Source organism: Hipposideros armiger, unplaced genomic scaffold (genome assembly GCF_001890085.2).
Source record: "Hipposideros armiger isolate ML-2016 unplaced genomic scaffold, ASM189008v1 scaffold_426, whole genome shotgun sequence".
Lineage (NCBI taxonomy): Eukaryota > Metazoa > Chordata > Mammalia > Chiroptera > Hipposideridae > Hipposideros > Hipposideros armiger.
The window spans coordinates 949,698-967,225 of record NW_017731776.1 but is presented as its reverse complement, the minus strand read 5'-3'; the positions used below and the strand labels follow the sequence as shown (position 1 = coordinate 967,225).

At 56.8% G+C, this 17,528-nt stretch overlaps 1 protein-coding gene across 3 annotated transcripts; it reads right to left on the bottom strand.

Moving 5' to 3' along the window:
• Nucleotides 1–1,667: 1,667 nt before the first annotated feature.
• PICK1 (protein interacting with PRKCA 1) lies at nt 1,668–17,169 on the bottom strand. 3 transcript variants are annotated; one of them, XM_019664682.1, is made up of 13 exons: nt 16,908–17,169; nt 16,574–16,671; nt 15,355–15,466; nt 13,146–13,274; nt 10,761–10,827; nt 9,236–9,325; nt 6,682–6,735; nt 6,075–6,137; nt 5,163–5,296; nt 4,703–4,795; nt 3,796–3,846; nt 3,064–3,208; nt 1,668–2,526 (listed from the first exon to the last, which is right to left on the bottom strand). In XM_019664682.1, the coding sequence occupies exons 2-13, from the start codon at nt 16,612–16,614 to the stop codon at nt 2,252–2,254; spliced, it is 1,254 nt and encodes a 417-aa protein (XP_019520227.1). In that variant the 5' UTR covers nt 16,615–16,671; nt 16,908–17,169; the 3' UTR covers nt 1,668–2,251. The 3 variants fall into 3 exon arrangements, with proteins under 3 accessions (XP_019520227.1, XP_019520228.1, XP_019520226.1); XM_019664683.1 differs by having other exon boundaries at nt 16,961–17,169; XM_019664681.1 differs by having other exon boundaries at nt 16,810–17,168.
• Nucleotides 17,170–17,528: the final 359 nt, after the last annotated feature.

The window sequence follows — 17,528 nt, the reverse complement described above, 5'->3', positions numbered from 1 at the left end:
GCACCTGCCCTGTTGCCTTCTGCAAGGTGTGTCCATCCCCTCATCTTCCTGAGGGGGACCTTCTCCAGCTGAGCCAGTCTCCTCTCTAGGAGATAAACTTGGGTATCCTGGGGCCTTTCATCTAGACAGTGTCCCTGTGTACACCAGTGAGGCTCTCTGGGCTGCCCGGTCACCTGCTTCCCTCCTGGGGAGTCCCGGGAAAGTCTCCTCTCTTGCACTTCAGTGTTTGACCTCTTGCACTTTGATCCAAGTGCAGGTCTCATCCTGCCTGGGAAGACTCAGGCGTCTATTCCCTTTGTACCTATCCTCTTCCCACAGTCTGACACCCCTTTCTTTGCCGCCTTCCCTCCAAATCTTGTGTGGTGACCAGACCCCAGTGGAGGAGGAAGCCTTCCACCGCAGACCCCTTCCATCCAGCCGGGCTCCTCGGGGGAACCCATCCCACGGGAACGCCTCCCTGCTGGCCTCATTTCCCAGCCGGGCCCCAGGCAAGGCTGGGAGCCCTCGCAGATGCTGGGCGCTTACCCTGCGTCTGCAGCTTCCCCGAGCCCCTAGAGCAGGGAATACATCTCATTTTACAAACACTCAAGAGCTCGGACTCTGTGCCAAGAAGCCCTTTACAAATGGTAACTCATCTAATCTTCCCGACCTAATGAGGTAGATACCATTATTAGCCACACTCAGATAGGGAAACTGAGGTACAGGGAAGCCGGAGAGTCGTCCTGGATCACAGAGGCCGTGACTGGAACCCAGGCTGCCAGTTCCAGTCCGTGCCTTTGGCCTCCATGCTAGCTGTCCCCTCAGAGGGGGTGCAATCTGACAGCTCTAAGGGACCCATGTAGACCCTGGTGACAGTCCCTCCTCCCCTCCATGCTCCCAATCCTACCTGACAATCCCATTCAGGTTTCTGCCCAGGACCCACACACTCAAAGCTAATAAGCACAAAACTAGACCCCTGCCCCATGTTGGACCCTGCTCACCCCTCTTGAATTCCCTCCCATTCTCAGGATGCCCATATAATTCATAGTTCCAGCAGGGGCACTTTGAAAGTGAACAGGGCCACTACTACTAATCACACTGGGACCACAGCTGTGGACTGGGACTGCCCAGGTGAGGCAGGATGGTCGCCCTATTGTACCACTTTGCGAAGACATGGAGTGCTGTGTGGCATTCTCCACTAGCTTCTCCCCCGGCCCTGGCAGGAGGGGTGCACCAGAGTGCCTGGGGTACTCTTAACATTCTCTCTCCTATTTGGGGCCTCAGGTCCTCCTGACCCAGTGTCTGTCCTCCCCTTCCCCAAATAAAGGTTTAGTTTGTGGCCAGAAGCACTGAAGGACCAAGATGAGGGCAGATGTAAAAGGCTCCAAAAAGCCAAAAGCCTAGGCGGCAGGGTGAGGGAGGGAGTCGGGACTTTGGGACCTGACAGGTCTGCATTCAAACCCCTCTGTCCCTACACAGTGTGGGCTGGAGCAAGATACTTCTTGGAGCCTCAGTTTCCCATCAGTGAATGGGGACAACAGTGCTAATTCACAGAGCTGCTGTGGGGAACAGTGACGTATATGAAGGGAATGTCAGTAAACCTTGTAGCCCCCCCTCCACTTGTGATCAGGGAGGCAGAAGAGGGGGCGTCAAGGGGAGAGGAGAGTCAGGCCACTGCGAAGAGCCCGGCTCCATCTGGGTTTGTGTTTATTTAATACAGGCCCAGCGCCCAGCCCTGCCCAGGGTAATGGCTGAGCTAAGGGAATAAAATAAATAAAAGGCCGCCGAGGTGTGAGCGTGGACTGGGGTGGGGCTGACCTGGGGCGAGGCGAGGGTGTACACGAGACACTGGCCCCAGCCTCGGCTGTCCACCTCCGGCCCCCCACTCCCCGCGGGCTCCAGGTGGGGCCAGCAGAGGTGCCCATGAGGACCGGACTGGATCCTGGACTTCCTGCCACCTCCAGCCCCTCCTCCTTTCTGCCCTCTCTCTCCTTCCCAGGGCAGGGCCAGAGACCAAGCTACCCTCTGGCTGGGGAGGTGGGGAATGGAGGTGGAGGGGCCAGTGTCCAGGTCCCAGGTCCCAGGTCCCGGCCCGGTGCCTTTCCTGGGCAGGGGCCCTGGTTCACTGTGCTAGGACAGAGGAGCAGGGATGCAGGCGCCCCAAGCCAGCAGGCCTTTATGCACCTCCCTGTTGCGCGGCGGCCCAGCCCCCGCTCCCAAGCTGTCATCCTCTCATTCACCCTACCCCCCACATCTGTACCCCGAAGTACACTCAGGAGTCACACCAGCTGCTGCCCTTGTCCAGGGGCCCAGCAGCCCCTCGCGCATCCCTGGACGGCTCCCGAGCTGCCGTGTCCTCATCCTCTTCATCCTCCTCATCCTCGCCGTCAGTGAACTCATCCTGGCTGAGGCCGTAGGCCAGCGTGGTGTGCGCCAGGTCCACCTCGATGGGGAACACGTCGGCGTCACGCAGCACGGCGTAGCAGTCGTTGTAGTACTTGGACATGGTGGACACGAAGCGCTGCAGCTGGAACACGATGTCCTGAACTGGAGGATAGGAGGGCGGACAGGCACCAGTGGGCCGTGGCTGCCTGCCTCATGGAGGGGACCCTCCAAGCCTGCCAGGGCCTGCCTCCCTGCCCTGGGCCTGCCTCCCTGCCCTGGGCCTGCCTCCCTGCCCGTGCACTTCCCTGAGCCCTCGTGCACTGGGACAGGGTGAAGCAAGGGCTGCCCAGCCCTACACAGAGCCCAGGCCTCTACCCCCAGCTCAGGGAACGAAGAAGCCTGCCAGGGGGATGGGCTGTGGGCCGCACCCCATGGAGCCCACAGGACGTGGACCAGGCCAGGCTCTGGGGGCAGGTGGGTGTGCTCCTGCCAGGGCTCTCCATCCTGGGTCTGACTCAAAGCTCTGCGTGGCCTGGCCCTGGGGCCTCTGGTTAAGTACTTGTCCTCTCGGGGCCTCAGTTTTCTCAGCTGTGAAGTGGGGAGGAGATGGTACCTGCCCCTGCAGACCGAGGACGGTGTGTGGGCTGACTGAGGTAGGGCGTGACCCTCAGACCCACGGCGCCCGCCCGCGTCCCTCACCATGCTTCTGATCCAGCAGCTCCATCTTCTCGAGCACGTCCTTGCGCATCTGGGAGAAGCGGGCGCGAGCCTCCTGGCGGCAGCGCAAGATCAGGCGGTATTCGTAGTTGCCTGTGCTCACACGGTACAGGGGCTCCCCTAGGGCCTGGGGCAGGGAGGAGCACATCAGGGACTGTGGCTGGGATGGGGGTCTGCTTTGGGACAGGTGGGGGCAGGGACGGGGGCAGGAAGGCTCACACCGCTGCACCCCATGGCACTTTTAAAGCTACCAGGGTGGGTTCCTCATTTCTGAGATGCCAGGGATTGCTAGGAGCAGTTAGTAGTCGTTTTGTGAAAAAACAAATAAATCAAACCCTTACTATATTAAATAAATGAACATTTGGTCATAAGATGGATCTTGGTATCAAAAATATTACAAATTTAAAAAGTAAAAAAGCCACTTAGGAGTTAGGAAAGTCAGTTTCTCCCTATGAGAACTTCGCAAAGTCTGGGAGTGGGCACGGGGAGCAGTCGCACAGCAAGCTGGCCAGAGGGGCCAGGGTGGGGTGGATGACCCTAAATCTCCAGGAATAGGCGCCTGGCCAGGCCCCCCAGGCCTCTCCCGGGTTGGCCTAACCCACCTGGTGTCCCTGGCAGACCCGGGACATTCTTGGGGATCTGTGAGGCAGGTGGGGGAAGGTTATCCACCCTTCTGGCCCAAGGGCTGTGTCCTCCTCACCCCATGACACTCACAATGCAGCTGTATTCCTCGTCGTCCATTTCCTTCACCTTCAGGCAGTACGACTGTGTGGGGCAGGCGAGGCCAGGCTGTCAGTGGCTGCACCTCTTGGAGGACCACCCTGATGTGCCCAGCTCCCCGCGCCCCCATGCCACACTCTCCCGAGGCCACCCAGGGGAGCAGCCACGCCAGGCCTCCCAGGCTCCCGGCTGGGATAAGCCTAGACACATCAGGGAGAGGCTGGCAGCAGTGCTCTGGAGCACAGAGCACATCATTCAGACTGGTCCTTGCTTAGGGCAGCCCAGGGTGGCAGCAGACAGGAGGGCACTCATCTGGGAGGGCGGGGAGGCCTAAGAGGCAGCCCATCATTTACCAAACTCAAGTCCCAAGAGATGCTCTGGGGGAAAAGGGTTCCATGGTCAAAGGAGCTTGGGAAGACCCGTGTAGACTCAGGCTGCACACGGGCCTCATCAAAGGCTCTGAGAAGTCCTGCAGCAGAGGAGCCTTGGCTTGCTTCGTAAGCATTTTCCCTCAATGCCTTTGACCATAAAATTATTATTTCAAACATAAAACTCATTAACCTCCCTTGGTACCCACTGTATAACCACTGACCTAGTCTAACCCACTGTTAAAACTGACAAAAAATCCCAAGGAGTCAGAGCGGTCCAGAGTAAGGAAGGGCTCTGCCACCCCAGGCTGCCCGCCTCCCTGAGGCTCTGAGCAGCCGGGGCAGGGCCTTGGCTGCCACCCAATTCCCCAGCCCCTTCCTAGGCCCTGGTCCCACATCCTCGATCAGATGTGATAGGTTCCAGCCCTGTCCTGCGTGCCGTCATGTGGCTGACAGAAGCAAAGCCAAACTCCAGGTGGGCTCTCACCCCCGCAGGCCAGACCCGTCCCTCCCCGGAGGCAGCAGCCACTCACAAGATACTCAAACTTCACGTCCAAGTACTTCTTGATGGTGAGGCGAGTGTCTGGGATGGCTTTGTTGAGGTACGTGTTCAGATCCGTCAGCATCTGGAAGGCGAGAGTGAGGCAATGCTCAGGCCCCCACGGGCAGGGGATGAGGCTGGCCAGGGTGACCACGAATGGCACTGATGCGTCAGTCCTTCTAGTGGACTCGGACTGTCAGAGCCAAAGGGCGCTTTCAGACGCCTTGTGCAGGGCAAGCCGCGACTCAGTGGTGGAGCCAGGCCCACAGACTAGTCTGGAGGTCAACGCCAAGGCCAAGGAGGCAGGATGACTTCCCCACGGCCATCTGTGCAGGTGGCCGAGCAGAATCTGCACCCAGGCGTTCCGGCTCCAGCAGAGGACCCTTTCCGCATGACACACTGTCCCCTCTCTACCCTCATTTGCTGACACATGCATGCTCAATGTGACCTACCGGCTTGATGGTCTTCAGCAGCCGGATGCCAAACTTCTCGATGCTGCGGTGGGCGTCGGCAAACTTCACAAAAGCCTCGCTCGCAGCTGGCTGGGGCTCCCGCACCCCAATCACGGAGAACACGTCCCCAAAGGCTGCGTGACAAGTTTGCCCTGAAGGCGGCCCCTACCCGGCCCTTAATGGAGAAGCCAGGGATTTGTAGGGGAGAGGCAGGGCAAGGGGCAGGGCAAGGGGCAGGGCAGGCGGAGGCTGAGGTCTGCACAGGGTGTGCACCCCAAGACGGACGTGTCTACACCCCCAAGGAAGCTGGGACTATACCCCAAAGGACCTGGGTTGACACCCCAAGGGAGCTGATCTACACCCCTGAATGATCTGGGTTGACACCTCTGAGGGAGCTGGTCTACACCACCCTCGTTCCGCCGAGTGACCAGACCACGGAGGAAGGCTAGGCCAGGGCTGGAGGAGGTGGCACTGTCTGAGGGCAGCGCCAGTCTGGGAACTTCGTGTCTGGGTCCCAAGGACACCTCTGCCCCTCAGGGGCTGTGTGACCATTTCCTCTGTCTGGGCTTCATGTTCCCAGCTGTAAAATGGGGCTCTCTGTTGCTGCCCTGTCCAGCTAAAGGAGTTGGAGGAAATGAGACCACGAACAGGGGTGGGATGGGGCCGGGATGAGTGACTGTGCCCTAGAAGACCTGCTGGTCAAGATGTCCCCCACTGGTCCCCAGCATTGCTACCTCCCAGAACCAAGACAAGGCCCAGCCCAAAGCTGGCCCAAGGTCAGACGCGGTGGTGTCTGCCTGAGCAGGACCTCGGGGGCAGCTCAGCCACACCCTCGCTGTATGGGGGGCACTGAGCCCAGAGAGAAGCAGGGATTTGCCTGGGGTCACATAGCAAGTTGAGGGGTGTCCTTACCCCGGTGTGTCTGTGACAGCTCATAAAAGGCCCGTAGGAGGTTCTTGGTGTGTTCTGTCATCCCTGCGGGAGAGACCACACCAAGGGAAACGGGGACGTGTGGTGGGGACCACACCCCCCAGGACACGGCCTCCAACCCTCCAGGCCACCCCCTGAAGCCTGCACTGTTCCTGGGTTCGCTGACTTTTCCCACAGCTCCACTCGGCCTGGGGTTACAGGCTCAGGCCCAGCGGCAGCCTCAGCTGTGAGAAGCCCCCAGCAGACAGGGGAGACGGACCCTGCAAGGGCAGGAGGTGATCAGTCCTCTTATGGGCTTTACCCCTGGGGACAGCGTGCCATTCTGGGGACTCTCACTACGTTTACACACATGCTCTCATGCTCTCATTTGAGTTTTTATGGGTATACATCCCTTTTATAGTCAGAAAAAGTATGTTTTAGGTTTGGGGTTTTTTTTAAAGAATTTTTAATGGCCACAATTCTGCCCCCAATGCCACCATCTTTAGAGCAGGCCACTAAAGCTGCACCCCAAGGCAGAGCCAATGCCAGCCCTTCCTGGACTGGGACACCCCACCTGCCATGGGTGACGAGCCAGAGGTATGTTGCCTACCTTTGTATAGCTCAGCGGTCCGCTCCAGCTCCTCAAGTCTCTTGACAAGCCCATCTGTGGGGATCAGAGAGAAGGGGAGGTCAGCGGGTCTCAGGGAGCCGCGGGGAGAGGAAGAGAGCCGGGCTCCAGAGGGCAGAGGCAGTTCCCAGATGAAAAGCAGGATGGGCACAGAACAGGGTCCATGGAGGGCGATTTGGCACCTCAGGGTCACCTGGGTTCAGAGGTGTCTTGTAAACAGCTCAGCACACCCAGGCGAGAGGCAGGGCTGCCCCTAGTCCTGAGACAGCTCCCACCCCAGCAGGCCGGGGCACATCAAAGGTGCAGACGGGTGACAATAATACAGGTACTTCCAAAAGTCACAAGTGAATAATGGCTGGGCCCTCCCCATGGCCAGCCTCGCAGTGAAGGCCCCCCATGCTTGCAACACAGCCTGCCGACAGCCAAGGGGGAAGGAATCAGGGACAAGTAGGAGAGACAAGCGGCATCGACGGTAAGGATAACACAGGCTCGATGCAGCTCCTACCTCAGGAGACGCAAATGTGCTGACGCAGAGGGGAGAACGATTTGGGAGGGGAGACAAATTCAGGAGGGGCTTCAAGGAAGAGCGCGCACCGGGCGGGGCCTTGGTGAGCATCTTCAGTAGCTTAACAGGTGTTTATTGAGCACCTACTATGTGCAGACACCATGTTAGGCTCCAGGAATGACCCGGTGAATGAGATCCACGTGGTGCCCTCGAGGCTCAGTCTAGCAGAGGAGCCAGACAGCAGCCAGGCAATGACTGGCAGGGACAGTGAGGGCTGGAAGGGGAGGGGTGGGGGCAGCTGCCTCACCTGAAGGGCTAAAAATGGGGGCAAGTGGATTGCAGGGGCTGAGGCAGGCCCCCCCCCCCAGATTAGGGAGGGACAGGGCAGGAAGTGAACAGACAAGCTAAGGGCCAGGGCAGTGAGGAGCTGGAACGGGCAGGGCTTCCTCCAGCAGTACATGCCACCCCGTCCACTCTGACGGGGATGAGGTGCGCACCCACCTCCCCACTGAGAGCACCAGCAGCATCTGCAGGCCAGGAGCCCCGTGTAGGTGGCTTCCTGGCCAGGCCGCCCCCCAGGCGGGGTCTGGCCTTCAGTCACTGTGCTGTGAGCCATAACCACTCAAGGCTCCCTCCACACATCTCAGTCCTAACTCTGTGAGCCTTTGGGGCAGGGACTACTTCCCCCATTTTACAGAGAAAACTGAGGGACAGAGCGGTAAGGCCACTTGCTCAAAGGCACACAGCTGAGGGCTGTCTGAGAGCCTGAGTGCTCTCTGCCCCCGGTCTCCTGTGTGGACCTGGGTCAGGGTTTTCTGAGTGGAGAGGAGGAAGGGAGGAGGGGAGTAGCGGTGGCCGAGTCTGGGCCTTTCTCTGGGCGGGAAGGCAGCTGTGTGACGGGCTGTCTGGAGGGGAAGGTTCAGGCTGCCGTGGGGGGAAAGGAGGGAGCACCTGGGAGGGTCTTCAGGAGGCTTCGGCCACCCGGCTGGCCTCCAGGCCCTGGCACCCCAGAGCCTTGGCGCCTGGCCAGCCTGGCAGGGAGGGAGCCACGTAAGCGCCGAGCTGTTGTTTTTAGCTGGGTCATGGGACATCATGACAGCTTCAGTTTTAGAAACCCTATTTAAGGCTGGGGAAATTGCAAGGTTTGGGGGGAAAAATACAACAACCGGTTCTAATTTCATCTCAAGGCGCGGTGACTACAGTAACAGGGATTTATAGACACTGAGAGGCCGAGAATAGCAGCCACCACTTTTGAACACCATTTGGAACGAGCTCAGACCCCACCCCTTTGCCCCAGCCAATGAAGCCCAGTGTGCCCAGCTGAGCCTACAATTTAGGTAGGTATTTATATCTACCCCCCACATCCACGCAGAGCTGCTGCTGTTTATAAACTCAGGCTGGTGATGGCAGGAGCAGAACCGAGAGTTTCATTGGGCACCCTGGGGGGAGAGCGTGTGCACACACACGTGTGGGTGTGAATGTGCGTGTACATGGCGTTCCCTCTGGGCGAGGTGGGGCGGCCACCTCCAGCCCTGGGCAGGACCGGCTGAGACAAGGGCAGCAGCGTCACCTCCTGGAGAAAGGCAAGGGCAGACGGGCAGTGCAGGAGCAGCGGGCATGCTAGATAGAGCAAGGGGGTGAGATCGGGCACAAGGTGGGATGAGGGTGGGGCGGAGGCCTGGTTATGTGAGAGCAGCTGGGCGCAGTGGTGAAGGCGCGAGCTCGGGTTGCCGGAAGGAGGCGCCTCTCCCCTGTGGGTCTCCCTCATCTGTGACCTGGGCCTGTGAATCCTTGCTTGGAGGTGGGGGGACACTGGCTGTAAGAGGCTCAGCTGTCCTCTGTGGACGCTCTCTGGGAGCTAGGGAGGCCTCCAGGGATACAAAGAGATGGTGACTATCGGCCCTATGGGCAGAGGCCAGGGGCCAGGACAGCAGGACCCACGTGGTTTGATGGACAGCCACAGTGCCCTCCTCCTGGAAGCCCGGGCCTGAGACCCCCGGGGCCAGAATTGAGAGAGAGGAGGAGACTCACCATTGCACAGGATGGCCCGGCTCAGGCCCAGAGCATCTGCGGTCCCCGAACTCATGTTCTCCACCAACCGATGCTTCACCTTCTTTAAGACTGGGACCAGGCGAGAAAGGAGCTCAGTGAGATGGAGTCTGCAGCTGGGCCCCCAAACTATCCCTGCCCCACCTCATCACGACTCACTGGGGGCGACACCAAGGGCAGAAGAAGCTGATGTGGGGCTTGGTGTGGGGTGACTATGAAGTGGGGAGTGTCCCAACAAGGGGCGCTGGGCCCTGCGCTATGCCCTGTCCACTGTAGGGAGGTGTGGGAGCCTGGAAGGAGGTAACTATGTAAAGCGCTTAGCCCAGGCGGCTGCTGGCCATCCCGGAGAGCCCAGATGCCACAGGCTCAACACGGGCTGCAGGCAAACCAGGGAGCCTCTCTTTCACATCAGACCCGGGGCCCCGTACAAGGCAGGCAGAGGCACCATCAATGACAGCCGACCTTGGACCCCAGCCTCAGTTATCGTACATATGGTTGCATGCTTAGTCCTAGGAGGGGGGATGGGATGGGACCAAGGGGTTTTAGATGAAGAACCCCAGGACAGACTCAATCTGCCCTTGGCCTCTTTCCTTAAAAGCCAGGAGGCGGCTCTGGCCTTGGGTATTGGAAAAACACACTGGACTCGAGCCTAGAGATCACCCTGTGCGTTCCCCTAGGGGACACAGAGCCCGCTCGGGGTCTCAGGCCTTGTCTGTAATGAGGTGGCTGGTCAGGGGACCTCTACTGCTGTCCAGCTCTTGAGTCTTGAAGTTTCTATAGAACCAAGGCCCAGCCCCTACAGCAGGAGGCACCTGTCCCAGGGCCCGCTGGGCAGAGAGGCTGGCCTGTGACCCTCTGCCTAAGGCCCGAGGTCCAGTTCAGACCTCAAGCTTTCCTGGGAGGTGCTGCAGGTGGGAGAAGGTGCCCAGGTGGAGTGGGGGCATGCAGGTGAGCCTGAGGTGCCAGGCCAGGGTACTTCCTGTCAGAAGGGTGAGTACCTGGGCTGTGGTAAGCTGCAGGGCTGGCCTACAAAGGACAACCCTAGGGTAGCAAGGTCCCAGAGGAAGGGCCGGGAGTTGGTGAGGCTGAAACACGGAGCAATGAGAAACCAGGGACAGGTTCCTAGGAACAGCCGCAGGGACGGCACCCCTGGGTCATTCCCTCCCCGCCACCCACACCTCCCCCTCTGCCCTGTGGATCGGCTTGGTCAGAAAAGCCAGAGAGCACAGCCACGTAACTACTGATACATTATCATAAAAAGGTAGACCAGGGGCGGCCGGTTAGCTCAGGTGGTTAGAACGCAGTGCTCATAACACCAAGGTTGCCGGTTCGATCCCCACATGGGCCACTGAGCTGCACCCTCCACAACTAGATTGAAACAACTACTTGACTTGGAGCTGAGGGGTCCTGGAAAAATATACCATTCTCCAATTAAAAAAAAAAAGAGGCAGACCAGGGGCTGGGGGCTGGTGAGGCCGCCAGACGCCACTGCTCTGGCCCCGCTTACCAATATCCAGGGACATGCCCTGCTTGGGGTCTGCCTGCAGCTTGTTGTAGTGGATGGTCACCTCCCCCTGGAAAATCAGGACAGGCAGAGTTGAGATGGAGTCTCCTGGACAACAAGCCCCTTCCCCGGGGAGGCCTGTGACCCTGGAGTCTGTGGTCGTGAGAGAGTCCTGAGCTCCAGGGAGGGGCCCCAGCATGATGGATTCAGCCCCGTCGGGCCGAGGGCTGTGACAGGGTGCTGCGCTGGGACTGGTCTGTTCCCAGGTCCCTTCCTCTCTATGTGCCAGGCCCTGGGGAATCAACAGGGACAAGGGCAGACATAGTCCCTGCTGTCACAGAGCTCACAGCCTGGCAGTCTCTGATGTCCTGTGCTCCAGCCAGGTCAGGTCCCCGCTGTCCCCCATGCCACGCCACACTCCAGACCTTTGCTACGCCATTTCCCCCCACATGGAGTATCTTCTCCCGCACGCTAAATCATCCCCTTCCTCAGGGTCCCTCCGCTCACTCAGTGAACACGTCAGCACTTTCACGGTGCCCAGCACTGGGATACAAGGAGCAGGTGCAGGGGCCCGGCCCTTAGGGCCCAGGCCAGTAAGGGGGGCCCATGTGAACCAGCGAGTCACACAGGTGAGTCCTAGTGACTGAAAGAGTGGTACCGGCTTCTCCCAAGAAGCCTTCCCTGACCACATGAGGCCACTACGGTCACTCTTATCCTTGCAATCCTAAGACCCTTCAACTTGGGACCGAATCCATTCAAATACAAGACAGGGTTTCAAAATAGAATCCTGAAGGGAAACCAAAACGACCCAGTGTGGTCAGTCAGGGGTGGACACAGGAGGCAGCGCGTGAACTGGGGGCCACCACAGGTAGCAGCTGAGGGGAAGGGACGGGCACCACAGCAGGGGTCAGCCCTGGGTGCCGGTTCAGCTGTGTGACCACAAGCAAACCCCTTCCTCCCTCGGGGCATCAGCAAAACTGGGACAGTATCCCTGCCTGGCACCCAAACATGACAGCGGGGAGCTCCCTGTGTCAATGTCAAGGCTGTGCACACACACGAGGAGCTCCTGTCCGCACGGAAACGCCAGGGGCTGGTGCGAGGCAGGACATGGAGGGGCCTGATGAGTAGCGATGGTGAGGGGGTGAGGGGAGGGCCCAGAAGGGCGCACACACACCCCAGTTCTGAACCAGAATAAAAAACACTGTCCATTGCCTTCCACGACAGGCTCCTCCACCCAACAGATAATGCCCAGGACAGTAAAACCCAGACCAGGTGGCGTGGCGTCTGGGCCCTGAACGATTCCTGTCACTTCCTTTTGTACAGCAGAGCCGTGAGCCCCAGCCCCAGCCTCCATCTGTCGCTCCATCATGGCTAAAGGGGCTGGAATAGGAGAAATTATGGGACTGGACTCTGCGCCCTGAAGTCTGGAGGAAGGAGAGTGGTGGGATGACACAGGGGTAGAGCAGGAGAATAAAGGGAGAAGGCGCTGGCCCTGCGCTAAGATCACAAAGAGGGACTGTTGGTATCAGGTCTTTAAGACACAGAGAAGGAGAGGTTTGGATGCAGGAGCTGAGGGTGCTAAAATGCTCGGCCAGGCTATTTCCAGTTGGGGCCCTTGACTCTCAGATTTGTAAATTATCCTATGGCTTCGCAACTCCTTCACTATATTGGTCTCCCAAGAGTCACTAGCAGCAAAGCTCTGGAAAATGGCAAAAGGGCTGCACACTTGTGTCTATGAGGGGCCGGGATGCCACCTGTGGTGCAGGAGCGGCCTTGGCCTGGAGCAGTTGGGGGGCAGGGGTTGCAGGGAACAGGTAGCACGTGACTGTGTTCTACAGAACAGAAGATGAGCAGCTGCACCGGGAGCTGCCCCAGAGTCAAGAGGGGTCCCTGGAGATCTGTGAGCCCAGGGGGACCCGCTGGACTGGAAGTTCCTCCAGGGAAGGGCAAGAGGCTCTCCTCTTTCCCGCTTGCCCTTCCCAGGCCCAGCATGGCTCAGTTAACATCTATTGGGTGTCTCTGACCCAGGTAAGTTCACCTTGGACTTCTAGCTTCAGTTCCAGCCCTGACTAGGGAAACACGGGCTCGCCCTGAGGCATGGTTCTGAGTCTGACAGCTCCCCTGAGAGCCTGAGGACGGGAACCTTTTTGTTTTGGTGCCTGCTCTCTGGCCAAGGCCCAGCATGAGTCCTGGAGCATAATTAATATGTACTGAACAAATGCAGGAGAAACCGAGGGAGGCCGGGCTGTGACCCAGACCCTGATGCTCTGAGGAGGGGAGCAGAGACAGGGCCAATCTCCCTTCCAGGCCTGCAGGGGCCTCTGGCAGGTTGGAGGTCTCCGAAGTGGCTTTCCTGATTCAAGGTTCCCACCAGGCAGCAGCCCTTACCTTCACTTCCTGAATCATCTTTGCCACCTCCACCTTAGTTTTTCCTTTGATTGACCGGCCATTGACACCGGTAATCTCATCGCCAGCGGCCACAGTGCCATCCAGGGCTGCCGGGGTGTTGTCAAATACCTGGGGTGTATAAGGCGGGTGGGGTGGGGGAGAAAAGGGAGAAATGAGAAAACACCTGGTAGGAGACAGTCATTCCCTCCACCCCAACCAACACCCGGCTCCGTCCTGGCCTCTGCCCTCCAGTCTCTTAAGTAGCGCTGGAGAAGAGCAGGGTAGAGCTGCCTGAACAGACAGAAATGCATGGCCTACATCCTTGGGGAGAGGAGGGGGAGGACGGAAGGTAAATGCGACCTGATGAGACTCTCCTTTTCTAATGTCAAATACACCAAACCTCACACACCTATCTGAACGTTTGCTCCTCCAAAGTCATTTCTTTAACAGATTTTTCCAACAACGCTGCTCTGAGCTGACTGATGCTGATTTAACCAAAAATTACAAAATAACTATGTTGGGAAGATGTGGTAAGAGGAAGCAGAGTGGTTTTGGAAGAGAGAGGCAAGCAGGCAGGCGGCAAGGAGGGGAGGCCTGGGGGGAGGCCTCCCTGATACCTCCTGGGCTGGAAGAGGCCAAAGCACTCGTGAAGGCAGCACCCTGAGCTGGCAAGACTAGGTTCCAGGAATCTCTGTCTTCAAGGCCTGCAAGCAACTCCTTTGCAAGATCCTCAGACCAAAATTTCCCTTCTGCTACCAACAGCTCCTTAGCTGTCAGAACAGGGTAGAATCCGGGTCCAGTTTACATGTATGAGGTTGGACAATTAAGTTCGCGAACTCATCCTAGTAAAAGTGCTACATGCCTCATTGCTGAATATCACTATGATCACCTTCGAAGTGCTCCCCTTGGGAAGCTATGCACCGACACCAGCGCCTAGTCCACCCTTCAGAGCAATTTTGCAACTCTTTCCTGGAATGGCCATCAGAGATGTTGTCGTATTACTCTTGATGTCCTGAATGTCACCAAAATGTCTTCCTTTCAATATTTCCTTTATCTTCAGGTAAAGACAGAAGTCACTGGGGCCAGCTCAGGTGAGTAGGGAGGGTGTTCCAATATAGCTATTGGTTTTCTGGTTAAAAATTCCCTCACAGACAGTGCCATGTGAGCTGGTGCATTATCATGATGCAAGAGCCATGAATTGTTGGCGAAAAGTTCAGGTCATCTAACTTTTTCCAGCAGCCTTTTCAGCACTTCCAAATAGTAAACTTGGTTAACTGTTTGTCCAGTTGGTACAAATTCATAAGGAATAATCCCTCTGATATCAAAAAAGGTTAGCAACATTGTTGCAACAAGTTCACGAACTTAATTGTCAGACCTGTATGTCCAAAGTGGCAAGCTTCTTTCCAAGGCTACAGAAAGGTCACTGCCTGTCTCCACTCCAGAGTCACAGCTGACAGAATACCATCAGGGCAGCTTCCTCTACAAGGGACCACAAAATTGTTCACTACCACTGGCAGTTCATCTGGGAAAGTGAACAACTGCCATAATAGTAGTATCAGCTACTATTTAAGGAGTGCTTATTAAGTACCAGGCATTGTGTTACGTAACTTTATTTAACCTTCACAAGAACCCAAAGATGCTCATATCTACATATTTTATATCTCCACTTTCTAGGTGAGGAAGCTGAGGCCCAGGGAGGCTAAGTAACTTGCTGATAAGCAAGGAAGCTTGCTTGCATTTGAACTCAGGCCAACATTATTTCAGCCTTTTAGTCTTTCCACTACACTTCACTTGTGCTAGTACCAAAAGCTGACGGTTTTGTTGATTCATTAAAGATATTTGTCTTGAAGGCCCACTCTATGTCAGGCATTATACTAGGTGCTGATAAAAAAGCAACCTGGGATCCTGCCCTCAGGTACAAAGAATCTGGAAAAGCAGCTAGATATAGAACAACTAAAGAGCAAACCCACGATTACAGATGGTGATAGGGACTGAGAAGAAAAAGAATAGACTGGAATAAGAAAGAAAAACAAGGGTAGCCCTACTGAGAGGGGGTGGTCAGAAAGGCCTCTCTTAGGAGGTCAGACCTCAAGAATGAAAAGGAGCCAGCTCTGCAGATTAGAGAATGGAAGCTGCCTTTGTCATGTCCAAGTAGGGAGGTGGCTTGCTCCCTCCGGGACCTCACCCCCACTTCCAAAGCACCCAATACCTGGACAATATAGAGGCAGGGACAGTACTGGGCCCCTCCTCCAATGCTGATCCCAATCAGGTTCTGAGCATCCTTCTGCAGGGTCACCTTCCCAGGCACAGTAGGGATTCCGCTGGAAAAAGCACAAGAGGTTGAGTCTCCCAGAGGAAGGATGACTGGCCACGATGGGGAAGGGGACAGGCCCTCTAAAACCCCAAGAGGCTCCAAATGCTGCACAGCCTTTTCTCTCTCTCATTTGGCCAAAGAGGCAGCATTTTGTGCTGGAATGGGCACAGCTCTTGGAATCACACAGATGTGGGACCACATACATCCCAGCTCTGCCTTTCACTGACTATGGGACTTGGATAAATCACCTTCTTTGCATCTCCTCGTCCATAAAATGGTATGGATAAAATGGCTACTCTATCAAAGTTATTCTAAGAAAGTGCAGAGAAGGCACTTACCAACAACCCAGCCCATCATCAGGCACTCCATACTAATAGGTCCCCTTCCCTTATTTCATTCTGCCTCTGAGGTTTGAGTCAGGCTCTGTCCTTGTCACCTTCCCAGGCACATGTGGAACATTATGTCCACCTCCTCTGGGAAATCTGTTAAGGTATCCATCACCCATCTTTCCATTGCCCTACTCAATCCCCTCTCCATTTTCACCATGAATTAGCACTTATTTATGTTTTGTGGTAAATATTCTAACTCATTCACTTATTTACATAACAAACATTTGCTAACAACCTGCTGATGTCAAGCACCTTATAAAATGCTGAGGACACAAAAAGGCATTGGACCCAGTCCTTGCTCCGAGGGAGAATACTAATAAGGAGGCTAACTTAATTTTTGAAAACCTGTCCCTCTAATCGTCTACCGTGGGGAGGGCGGTATGTTTATGACATTTCTATTCATTCTTCAAAACCTGGCTCAACTGCCACCTCCTCTGTGCAGCCTTCCCTGAACACCCCCGCAGAGGCACTGCTCCATCTGCTCTGCTCTCCTTGTAGCCAGTTCATTCTCCATTAAGGCCCTATGGCCCTGCATTGTAATTATCTGTTGATGCGTCCACAGCCCCATACAGATGGTGAGCTCCTGGAAGGGGAGGGTCGGCTCTGCTACAGTACAAGGCCTAATCCACTGCTGAAAAGCAAGGGTCGGTAGAACTGACAAGTCTGGGGATCTGGGGAACCTGGGGCGCCTAAAGTCTTGGGACTTAGGGGAACAAAATACTCACAGTTTATCCTCTTCAATGTCATAATCCAAGTCTGCAAACATTTTTCCAAGAGTTGAGGGGGGCTGGTTAACTGCCCAGCTCGGCAGGGGAATGGGGAACTGGGTCCGGGAGAGAAAGGAGCGTAGGGTTTAGGGAACCGAAGTGCCTAGATGCCACCCGCAACCCTGGCGATCCAGGCCCTCCCCCTCCCCCCTGGACCGTGGGTAGTCCCTGGCGGGTGGGTAGGTGATTCTTACTAGGTATAAGGGAGGATTCCAGGCCAGGGCGGTGGGTTCAGATCCCAGATCCCTCCCCACGGGTCTTCAGGCACTTGGGGGCTGCCACTGTCGCTCACCGGAAGCGTCGGTCCCACAGCCGGGAGCTAGCCAGGCTGGCACCTGAACCCACCTGCCGTTCCACCTGTCGGCGGCCGTGACTGTCGCGTCACTTCCGGCAGGACGCGGAAGTCCCGCCTTCCCCCTCTGGGTATTTACTCCAATCCCTGCAGGCAACTATTCCCTCCCTGGCTCCTGGGGCTCCCAGAATCAGGAGAGAGAACAAGTATTGACGGAAGCTCGCCGTTAGCATGAGAAAGCGGAAACAGAGGAAAGATCTGGACAGGCCGACAGCGCTCAACCCCGCCCCTTGTCCTGTGGTCGCCGCCATCTTTGTAAGGGCAAGGTTCTTCCCAGATTCCTCAGCGGGATGCCGAGGGCCGCTGACCGGGCGGTTGCTGTGGCAACGGAAGCATCCTGGGTGGGGAAACGTCCGGCGAAGTCCAATGGCCTACAAACCCTTTCACATTTTCAGCGCGCAGTCCTAGGGTACTGTGACTCCGTTACTAGAATGACATGTCGGAGCCAGCCTAATCCCAGTTTTGGAGACCAGAAAACTAAGTGCCAGAGAGGGGAAGGGATTCTGCCCAGAGCCACCTACAGTTGGTATAAGATCCAGACCTTGACTTTGAGACTCTGCC

Coding starts and splice junctions, on each gene's coding strand:
- PICK1 (XM_019664682.1), bottom strand. CDS start 16,614: ATGTTTGCAGACTTGGATTATGACATTGAAGAGGATAAACT. Junction 10,828..13,145: donor AGATGATTCAGGAAGTGAAG/GTAAGGGCTGCT, acceptor CTGATTTTCCAG/GGGGAGGTGACCATCCACTA. Junction 2,527..3,063: donor GCTGCTGGATCAGAAGCATG/GTGAGGGACGCG, acceptor CCTATCCTCCAG/TTCAGGACATCGTGTTCCAG.